We start from the raw sequence: 10,510 nt of genomic DNA, 5'->3' as shown, positions 1-10,510 counted from the left end.
TAATTTTTCATACGAAAAATGGAACTAGGATAAGATGCATATTTAATTATATGTGTCACATTTAATAATTAACACATTGAATTAAAACATTTCAAAATTTCAAAAATCTTATGGGCCCAATTTAACTAGAATTTAATTAGTTGCATCATTTTGGTTGATTTTTTTTCAACTATTTAATTAAAACCTACCATTTTTACCACTATAAACTTAATGCGTCATTATAATTAACTAATTAAATTAACTAGTTCTATGAAAAATTTTGAATTTAAAAACCATTTTGATAATAACAGAGTACAAGTGCTGGGTGAAAGTAGACACTTTCGAGGCGGTTTTGTGCTCAACTCATTCACACAGAACTCACATGTTGAAACATGATTTGTTGTCACAAAGAACGTTGAAAAATAAATAATTATAATAATTTTGATTTTGATTTTGATCTATTCGAATTTTATGAAATTTCTTAAAATTTAAAGTTTCCATTTTATATTTTATTCTTTGTTAAGATTTATATTTCAGTTAACAATCTAAATCTTGATGATTAGATTAGTCACTAATTCACTCTGTAAATTAGCAGTTAACAAAGAGTTGTCAATTCGATATTCCTTTCATACTCACCGGAAATTATTGTTGTCCTCGTCTGCTCTAATTAGTGGTAATTTACGCGATCGTGTTTATGGTCTGGCAGCTGTACCGTTTCAAAATGAATTTGTAAGAAATATAATTCAACTTCGAGGTGATTTTGTACGATATTCGTCGACTGGAGGACAAGCAAAAGAAGATACTTGTGAAGGGTTCCCTCATCAACAAGACCCAGACGAAGGACCTTCATTGCCAGAAAGCGTCGACGTTGACCAAAACGTTATAATGAAAGTTCTAAATGTGGCCGAAAAGAACGATGCTGCCAAACGTATTGCGGGGCTATTATCGTCAGGACGAGCTCAAATGGTAATAGCATTTGCTAATTTGTGGAATCCATCATCCGATGACTATTAAATTGACATTATTTATTTTCATTTAGAGAAACACATATTCAAAGTATAACAAAATATACGCATTTCCACATAATTTTCGAGGGCGAAATTGCGAAATAATAATGACATCCGTGTCCGGACATCTTCTCGGGTATGATTTCGACGATCGGTTTAGGAAATGGCATTCCTGCGACCCAGTTGAACTATTTGACGCTCCTGTTGTAAAAAGTTGTGGGAAGGACTTTAAAGATATTCTGGTAAGTTAAGAAAATTACAGATAATTAAGTAGTTATATTAAGTAAATAGTCAAAGAAAGTTAAATATGTATATTTTATTTTCTTTCCAGAGAACACTGGAGGAACAAGCTCGACAATGCAACGTTCTCGTTATATGGACCGATTGTGATAGAGAAGGAGAAGGGATAGGTTTCGAAATTATTGACGTGTGCGTAGCAAAGAATCCTCGGCTGGAAGTTTTTCGCGCAAAGTTTTCCGAAATTACGCCAACCTCAATCAACCGAGCTTGGGCATCATTGGGTCCTCCCAATAAACAAATGAGTGATGCTGTGGATGTCCGTTCCGAACTAGATTTAAGAATCGGTGCTGCCTTCACGAGATTTCAAACGTTGAGGTTGCAAAGAAGGTTTCCAGCTTTGGCCGAACGTCTCGTTAGTTATGGTTCTTGCCAGTTTCCAACCCTGGGTTTTGTCGTGGAAAGATATAAAGCCATTCAAGACTTCGTCCAGGAGGATTTCTGGAAAATCGAAGGTACCCTCCTACCAACTATAAACGCATACCATCTTTATTTTATTAATTAATTACGCGTTTATTATTTTCAAACCTAGTTACTCACCAGATTGACGGCTGCTCAGTAGATTTTAATTGGGCAAGAGTTAAACTCTTTAATAAATTAGCTGTTCAAATTTTGTACGAAAAGTGCATGGATAATCCAAATGCTAAAGTTATCAGAGTTCAAAGTAAACCAAAGCATAAATGGAGACCTGTAGCACTGGACACTGTGGTATGATTGATTCATTTTATGTGAAATATTGTACAGCTATTGATTGGTATTAAATATGCGCATAATTATTATAATTTTGATATTTTTCAGGAGTTTGAAAAATTGGCATCCAGAAAATTAAGAATAAGTGCGAAAGAAGCAATGAAAATAGCTGAAAAATTGTACACTCAAGGTATCATTAGTTATCCGAGGACAGAAACAAATATTTTTCCGGAAGGTCTTGATTTGAGACCATTAGTGAATGAGCAGACGGCAAGTAATCAATGGGGAGGTGCGTGTTATTTATTCTTTCTATGTTTAAGTAGTCATTTTCAACAGCAATTCTAATTTATTGGCATTATGAAGGGTTTGCACAAAGAGTGGTTCAAGAGGGACCAAATCCAAGGAATGGTAAGAAGACAGATCAAGCCCATCCCCCGATTCACCCTACAAAATTTGATGCCACACTTCAAGGTAAGAATTATCAGAAATAATTCCGAAACAATCTTTCTGAAATGCAATATAAGTAAATCAATATTTTGAATTATTTTGATTGTAGGGCCTGAAGCAAAAATTTACGAGCTAATAGTACGTCACTTCTTAGCTTGTTGCTCAAAGGATGCAGAAGGCCGTGAAACCACTGTTGAAATTGAAATAGCGGAGGAGAGAGTAAGTCCTAATAATGATAAACCAACTGAATAACTACAAAGTGAGCTAAAGGACCTTCTTTTGTGCTGTTCAGTTTGTTGGACATGGACTCCAAGTCCTGCACCGAAACTACTTGGAAGTTTATATTTACGAAAAGTGGACAGATAAAGAACTACCGCATTTCCAAGAGGGTGAAATTTTCCGACCTACACGAATTGAAATGGTAGAAAGCCAAACATCGCCCCCAAACCTCTTGACTGAAGCAGATCTCATCGCGTTAATGGAGAAACATGGCATCGGAACTGATGCGACTCATGCTGAACATATTGAAACAATAAAACAACGTATGTACGTGGGGGTTCAAGAAGGAAAATTCGTTCCTGGACAATTGGGCATGGGTCTCGTAGAGGGTTATGATTCCATGGGATTTGAAATGTCTAAACCAAATCTTAGAGCTGAGCTAGAAGCCGATCTTAAAGGGTGAGTACGAGTTGCCAATTTTTCACGTTGTAGTAAATTGAAATATTTATTTTATTTTACGTAGAATTTGCGATGGAACAAAGAATCCTCAGAGAGTGCTCAGGGACCAAGTTCAAAAATATAAGCAGGTTTTTATCGCCGCCACAGATCAAGTACGACAATTGGATGCAGCAGTTTCAAAATTCTTGGGAGCAGCACCTGGTAATGCTCCTCCTCCGGGAAATGGCCCACCAAGACAGCCCCCTCCACCTGCACCAAGACGCGGTGGTGGTGGTGGAGCTAATTCAGACGACGACGACGACGACGATCCACCAGGACCAGGAGGTAACTAACAATTATATCTAATAACAATAACAATTGTAATACAATTATCGTCTCCTATGTTTCGCAGGAGGTCGTGGGCGAGGAGCTGGCCCTCGAGGTGGTGGATCTGGTGCTGTAGGTGGAGGAAGCAATAACTTCAACAGGCCAACTGCTCCGCAAGGACGAGGAGGGACCAATGGTTATCCTCAACCTCCCACTCGTCCCAAAGTTACCTTACCAGTTCCATCCAACAGTAGACCACCCCCAGTGGTTGGAAATAGTTCATCTAACAATTTTTCATCTAATTCCATAGTGGTGGTGAAATGTGACTGTGAAATACCAAAAGTGCTTCAAATGAAATCCGTTCAAAATGCACGAGTCACAAGAACATTTTGGACATGTGACGATTGTGGATTTTACCGGAAAGGGGATGAAACGAAAAACCCCGAGCCTGATACATCGTATTCAACTCAGAGTAGCTCTAATTATAATAACTATAATAGTAGTAATTCTTGGTCTTCCACGCAAAGAGGAGGTCCTGTCCAGCAAACTAACCGATTCCAATCTCAGAATACCACACAGCGTCCCACACCTAGTTGGTCCACCCAAGGTGATGAAAATGAGGACGATACAGGAATTCCTTCTTGCAACTGTGGGGAACCAACATTGTCGTAAGTTTATATATACGTCTATGTTATACATATATCGTCTAACTTTGAGGTCTGGTGCTAATGCCATAATTTGTATATTTACAGTCGAACCGTAAGGAAAGAAGGTCCCAACATCGGGAGGCTATTTTTTGCATGTCGCAAAGCAATGGACGACCCTGCCAAGTGCAACTTTTTCAAATGGGATGACGAAGGAATTGGCGCAGTCAAAAAACCGAACAATCGTGCCCCACAGAAGGATTATCAATACCAAGGCGGCTCGTCAAAATTTCCCACAACGAAATCGGCAAAACGAGGAACGGGAGGAAATTATAAAGGAAAAGGAGTTGGCGGACCTCGTAAATGCAGCGTTTGTAAAGAAGTCGGCCACACGAAACGTAATTGTCCCGTTGCCACCATGGCTAGTGGTAATATGACGGATGAAGAAATGAATGACTATTAGATGAGTTTCTTTTTGGTGTTCGCCACGCAAAGCTACACATTATATGTACAAGCGTATTTCTAGTCTTAAACTTTTGCATTCAACAATAATCGTTATTAACAAACAATGCAAACATTTTGTATGCATTATCCGATATGTAAAATAAGAAGTTTCAAATACTTTTATAAACTGTTTTAACCATGTCTTAAAAATGACATTACTCATTTCTGTTTAGTGTTCATTTTCCATAGTATTACGTAAACACTTCCCGATCCTCGGAATCAGTATCTCGTGTTGCAAATTCCCCATTGCATATTTACTCTGCTCCAGTTTTTTTCATGTTTTTGTTATGTGGTTATAAAACATTCCAAGTACTATACGTACATGCATTCCGTCATCTCATAATCATAAATATTTTTAACGCGCATAAGTCGGTATGACATTGTATTGTTACGTAAATTTAGAGGGCAAAAAGTATGCCCAAGGTAAACAATTAATTGAAACATGTGATGACTCAATGTCTAACTATATAACTCAACTCTCAACTGTTCTGTTCACTCTATAAATATATCTCGCCCAACCAACGTTAAGCTTTACATTTAGGAGATTTCATTTCCTTTGCAGTGCAGTGCAATTAAGGTAAGTAAGTTTTACGTTAAACACTTTTCGGCAATTTAGCAAAGCAATTAGTGCTTATGTACATAACCAGCCTGGAATTTGTCCACACAAAAGCATTGGTAACAAAGAAGGGTGTCAGGTGTCAATAAGTGGTGATCGATAGACCAGAACCATTCATTGATTGTACAATGATATGATGTTATTAGCATACTAATTTTGTCACTATCTACTGCGAACGTGTTACTCACGATAGATATGTGCCGTATCAGTAGTCCAAGGATATCCTTTCTGATTACTGATTAGATTTCTGGAATTTTAGCAGAAACATCATACAATATTGAGTCTCATTAGCAGATTGGCGATTGCATGTATTAAAAAATAGCTAGGTGAGGTTATCTATTAGATTTTAAAACCGCATTTTTCATCTTACCATTGGTCCGCATTCAAATGTATCAATGGGTAAAATCATTCAAGATAAATCCATTTCATTTCAATTACAGATTCCGAATAAATGTCACACAGCAAATCGTCATCAGCACAAAAGTGTTTCACGAATCTTGCCATTTTTATATTTCTTCTAAATTTCTTTGTTACTGGCACGATGGCATCCGTAATCAGCAAAACGCTCGAAGCCAGTCTGAAGAACGGAGGCACGGCATCCGCTGTGGTAGTTATGGCCCGTGAAACGCAAGAAGTCTTGTCAAAAATAGAGACACAACAATTCGCCAATCGAGACGCCCGTGCGGACGCTGTGACTTCGGGACTTCAAGAACTGGCAAAAGATTCACAGAAGCATTTGAAAGAGTTTTTGGACTCTCAAACACCCCCCGTCCAGTATCAGAGTATGTGGATCAGCAACACGCTCATCATTAAAAACGCTACGTTGGACCTTCTCCAAAAATTGGAAAAATTGGGAGGAATTAAGGAAATCAGGGAGGAGCATACGGCCCACCTTTTGGAGAACTAATAAAAATATTTTATTTATTCGATCCCTAAAAAATTCTATCCTTGTGCTTAAATAAAATTTATATCATTGACTTATTTGGTTGATAATTTTGCCATCATTTAGTACGCTCGCTGGATTATTAAAATTGCAATCATGATAATCGAAGGGCCCCAGGCTGTATATGAGGGATTCATGCAGGCTACTAACCAAGACAGTGCATATCATTGTAGGTTTGCTTGATTAGCTAAATGCACCAAAATTAGTAAATGCATGGAATGCATTCAAAAATCATGTTATTAAGCGTATAGTCATACTAAATTAATTGTCCATATAACCTTGGCTTGAACACGTACTTGTAATTTGGTTTATTTATCCGAGTCTATATATTACCAAATCTCAAAAGACCTAATAATATTTAAGAATATGAATATTAGCGATAGATTGCGAATCATACACAATCCTATGTGGTATCACATATTTGTAACTTCTAGCCTAATTATTATTAAGAGTATAAATTTGTATAAAAATAGTCAATAAGCACATTATCAAATCTTCAAGGATGATGTTATCTTCTGCCCACTTCCGCTTGTACTCGTACTGTAAAACCCATTGAAGTTATATAATTCCAAAAAATACGATACCTTAGGGTAGTAGCCTCGATGCACCAATTTGTACGCCACTGTATTGGCAAAATTGATACCCACATATTAGAAATATCTTTATCATTCATAATATTTTGAACCATTGTGTCAATTATTTATACTTACCCTCAACAAAAACCTTTCCAATTTCATCAACAGCCTTAAACGTTCGTGACAATCTTTTAAACTCGGTATCGGAAATTTGAGAGTAATCAATACAACTTGTATCTTCTTTGTCCTTGGTGAATTGGCGGAGCTGATGGCAGAACGTCTCAATAATTACGAGTTGATTCATTAACAGTTTCATGACACCTTCCGCCTTTGTCCCGAGGAGGCAACTGCAAATTTACAAGAAAAACCGTCAAACATTCAAACTAAGGATAAGTTACGTTTCAAAATAAACCAATCTAAGAATAAGGATTACTTTGTGGTTATATTTTTAATGTGGCGAACAATGGCCTCGTAAATTTTATCCAACGAATCTATCTTCTCAAAGGATGCGCACAAGTCGCTCCAGGCACACTGAATCACAGTAACGTTGACATAATTCCTAATGGTTCTTACAAAGTGGAGCAATCTGACTCGATACGTGGCTAACATGAAGAGTTTCTTTGATGACTTTTTAACACTTGTTGCCTTCATGGACACAAATGTGGACTGCAGGAGCATTTCCACCCGATATAGTTGCATCTGAAAGATGAAGATTCGTTCGAAAGAGTGAATCACTTCATCCGTTAGCAGCACATTCAGTGGCCAAGTCACATTGTAACACAATTTAATAGAATTCAGAGTCTGATATGGGGATGAGATGTGTGGTGTGGCTTCTTTTTTATGGTCACCGGTTCCACCTTTTTCCAGGACAAAATTGGATGCGGTTTTGCTGGAGGTATTGAGCGTAAATGATAAATTGGTCGCGAATTCTTTATCATCCTCATTCTCTACCGCGATCCCAACTGCTTCAACCAAAATGGTATTTAAACGACCGATCCTTGACAAAATCCCACTATCTTGCTGTTGACCCAGTTGATTTTTTGGGGCCTGTTGTTGATCTATTTCTAGGATTAATAGTTTCGTCATAACGTGGCCAAACAGTCCATTTTGAAGACAGAGAAAATTGTGAAGGGCGGACACGTGGTGGAACAACTTTTTTTCACAAATGTAGAAATTCAGGAGAGCAGCATTTGTGACTTTGTATTGAGCACGGGCCACAAAAGTCACGGCCTGCGAGAGAAATTGATTCAGCAGGGAGGGTGAGCTTTCTTGGCGTAAGGAGGCAATAGTAGAGGAGAGTTTTTCTTCATTTTCATTAGTAGTAGTCATTACTGTCGTGGTCAGAGATGTGGAAGCAGCACCAGCATTTTTGAAGTCGTCATTATTAATATTGGTGATACTGAACGGGGTGAACATGTTGGCCGACATAAAGGCGGTGGTGAATCGGCTTGACGAGGATGGAAGAATATGGGCTGTTGAGTAAGCAGGAGGTGCAGTAGTGATCAACTTGTCAGGGTCAAGACGTTCGTCTTCTTCTTCGTTGTCATTTTGACCGCTTGTAATTTTTGAAATTCTATAATCCTCTTGTTGACTATTCGAATAAATTGTAAGGGGATCATTATCGTCTTCTTGGGTGATGCTGGCATAATTTTTTTCAGATTTCTGGATTAGTTGCAAAAAACTGACTGCTTTTCCCGTTTCAAAGACAAATTCCCAAGATTCTTTAAGAAACTCTGGTACTTCTTGAACATGGTGAAACTGCTTGGACCAAAATCGTCTATCGAAGTAGGGCTCATCTTTTATCTTGGTAATGTGAAATTCAGACTTTGACGGGAGTTGACCTCGAAACATCCAATTTGACACGTGTCTAAAAAATGTGGACATGAAATACATAATTACTGTGATGCTGCGAGGCCAATTAAACTTAGGAGGGGAGCTTGCGAGGTTGATAATAACAGATCTTGATGCCCTTTGGATATGTGGTAGGGACCCATGAGTGTACTAAAACCCTGAATTGGTTTGACTCCATGGCCACATTTACGCCCGCCACACCCACTCAAAAATGCTCAAAAAACGCTTTCACTCCAGTTTTCACTCACTCAAATCCACGCCAAAAATCCAATTTTACTCGGATTTTGAAATTTCTTTCACCATTATACTCCCAGATAGTTTCTTTCTTCAATCCAATATCAAACTCAATTTTTTCGAAATTTTTAGTATTTTTAAAATTTAAATTTCTGAATGAGCATTGTTGTAGCAATCAACAAGGCAAATTATGCCTGCGAAATAATAATCAGCAAAATTGAGTTTGATATTGGATTGAAGAAAGCAACTATCGGGGAGTATATTGGTGAAAGAAATTTCAAAATCCGAGTAAAATTGGATTTTTGGCGTGGATTTGAGTGAGTGAAAACTCGAGTGAAAGCGTTTTTTGAGCATTTTTGAGTGGGTGTGCCGGGCGTAAATGTGGCCATGGAGTCAAACCACTTCAGGGTTTTAGTACACTCATGGGACCCTACCACATATCCAAAGGGCATCAAGATCTGTTATTATCAACCTCGCAAGCTCCCCTCCTTAGTACATACGTTAAGTATGCGGTTGCACAAGAGATGAACAGGTTCTTAATTAAAGGAGAACAATGTTTGGACCGTTCCGAGAGTAACAGCCAATTAAGATTGTTCATAAATGAAACGGAATCATGAGGAAGCTTATCACTGTGAAACCAAATTTGATGAAGAGCGTCCAATTGTTGGCGGAATGGCTGTATGGGCACATAAATAGAAAAATGCTTTAATTTGCAATCATGATATTAAAATTTCACATTGTTTGGCTGGTTTACCTCAATAAAAGTACAGAGTTCTGTAAAAGTATGAATCGTGTTGAAATTTACCATCAACACGGTATCAAAGATTTTAACATAATTCGACGCGAACTTGATAAATGCGGCATCTACAATCGTCCCTGCCACAAATTCACCACTCCCACCATCACCATATTCTCCAAGTTGACGCAATTTTCGTACATTGTTCCCTAATTCCACAAATGGTAAGGAGTAATTCCATAGGACCGAATGAGTCAATCCATGTACCAAGAGGGACGGATTTTTCGAAAATTTTCCATTTTTGAGAACAAACACGATCGAACCTCGACCGGAGAGGAGATGAATCACACTTTGGATAAATTGTTGGACAGTTATGTAAACTATTTTGTCTATTAGCACGATTTCACCGGGGGGTTTACTACTAGTTTCTTTATCCTCAGATTTAGACTTTGTAGGGTTATCAGCAGTTGTTGGTCTGATCGAAGGAGGCAAGGGACCAAGCTTCCACAACGAGTCGATAGCTTCACTTGACTTTTCGACAGAATCGAGAATAAATGTGGCGGCCTCATTATGACGTCCCGACGAGGGACCGTTTACGAGTCGAACGTGGTCTTGGTGAAATTTATAAGGTACCGGTATTTGAACATGGTCCCAAGATAAGCTATCTTCTTCTGGGGTGGTTATCAAATTGTCGGAGATAGGCATAATTGTTTTGAGGTGCAATGTGCAAAACAAATCTCACAAACATTTACGTTAGAACTGTAGAAGAGTGATGAGACAAAGTCAAGAAAACAACATAAATACACCAACAGAATTTTTAAAATTTTAGCACCGAATTTTTTATAAAAATCTCATTTGGCCCCGAAAAGAAGTTGACGACGTCAACTTGACGTCGACTGTTTCGGGAATGTCGACGACATTTCTGACACCCACCTAAAAACAAATCTTAGATAACCAATTGATTAAAATTGTTAATAACAATTTACAGCTTTAATGATTGTAA

The 10,510-nt window shown here is 38.0% G+C and overlaps 3 protein-coding genes across 4 annotated transcripts; 2 read left to right on the top strand and 1 right to left on the bottom strand.

Annotated features, from left to right (window-relative positions):
• The first annotated feature begins 347 nt into the window (after positions 1-347).
• LOC110848408 (DNA topoisomerase 3-alpha) lies at positions 348-4,705 on the top strand. Its single transcript, XM_022095616.2, has 11 exons — positions 348-945; positions 1,019-1,228; positions 1,318-1,738; positions 1,816-1,991; positions 2,082-2,262; positions 2,337-2,444; positions 2,530-2,639; positions 2,713-3,098; positions 3,163-3,422; positions 3,490-4,072; positions 4,157-4,705. Exons 1-11 carry the CDS (start codon positions 535-537, stop codon positions 4,509-4,511), a joined length of 3,201 nt encoding a protein of 1,066 aa, XP_021951308.2. The 5' UTR covers positions 348-534; the 3' UTR covers positions 4,512-4,705.
• A 152-nt stretch (positions 4,706-4,857) lies between these two features.
• LOC110848671 lies at positions 4,858-6,149 on the top strand. 2 transcript variants are annotated; one of them, XM_022095937.2, is made up of 2 exons: positions 4,858-5,129; positions 5,609-6,149. In XM_022095937.2, the coding sequence occupies exon 2, from the start codon at positions 5,620-5,622 to the stop codon at positions 6,073-6,075; it is 456 nt and encodes a 151-aa protein (XP_021951629.1). In that variant the 5' UTR covers positions 4,858-5,129; positions 5,609-5,619; the 3' UTR covers positions 6,076-6,149. The 2 variants fall into 2 exon arrangements, with proteins under 2 accessions (XP_021951629.1, XP_021951630.1); XM_022095938.2 differs by lacking the exon at positions 4,858-5,129 and adding an exon at positions 5,181-5,494.
• Positions 6,150-6,390: 241 nt separating this feature from the next.
• Positions 6,391-10,315, bottom strand: LOC110849073 (gamma-tubulin complex component 5). The gene is made up of 5 exons (XM_035851151.1): positions 9,526-10,315; positions 9,272-9,447; positions 7,120-8,553; positions 6,822-7,033; positions 6,391-6,733 (listed from the first exon to the last, which is right to left on the bottom strand). The coding sequence occupies exons 1-5, from the start codon at positions 10,210-10,212 to the stop codon at positions 6,600-6,602; spliced, it is 2,643 nt and encodes an 880-aa protein (XP_035707044.1). The 5' UTR covers positions 10,213-10,315; the 3' UTR covers positions 6,391-6,599.
• Between the last annotated feature and the right edge of the window lie 195 nt (positions 10,316-10,510).

This window comes from Folsomia candida, unplaced genomic scaffold, assembly GCF_002217175.1.
Source record: "Folsomia candida strain VU population unplaced genomic scaffold, ASM221717v1 Fcan01_Sc004, whole genome shotgun sequence".
Classification (NCBI taxonomy): Eukaryota; Metazoa; Arthropoda; class Collembola; order Entomobryomorpha; family Isotomidae; genus Folsomia; species Folsomia candida.
The sequence above is the reverse complement of the archived record's forward strand: the minus strand, read 5'-3'. Positions and strand labels throughout refer to the sequence as shown.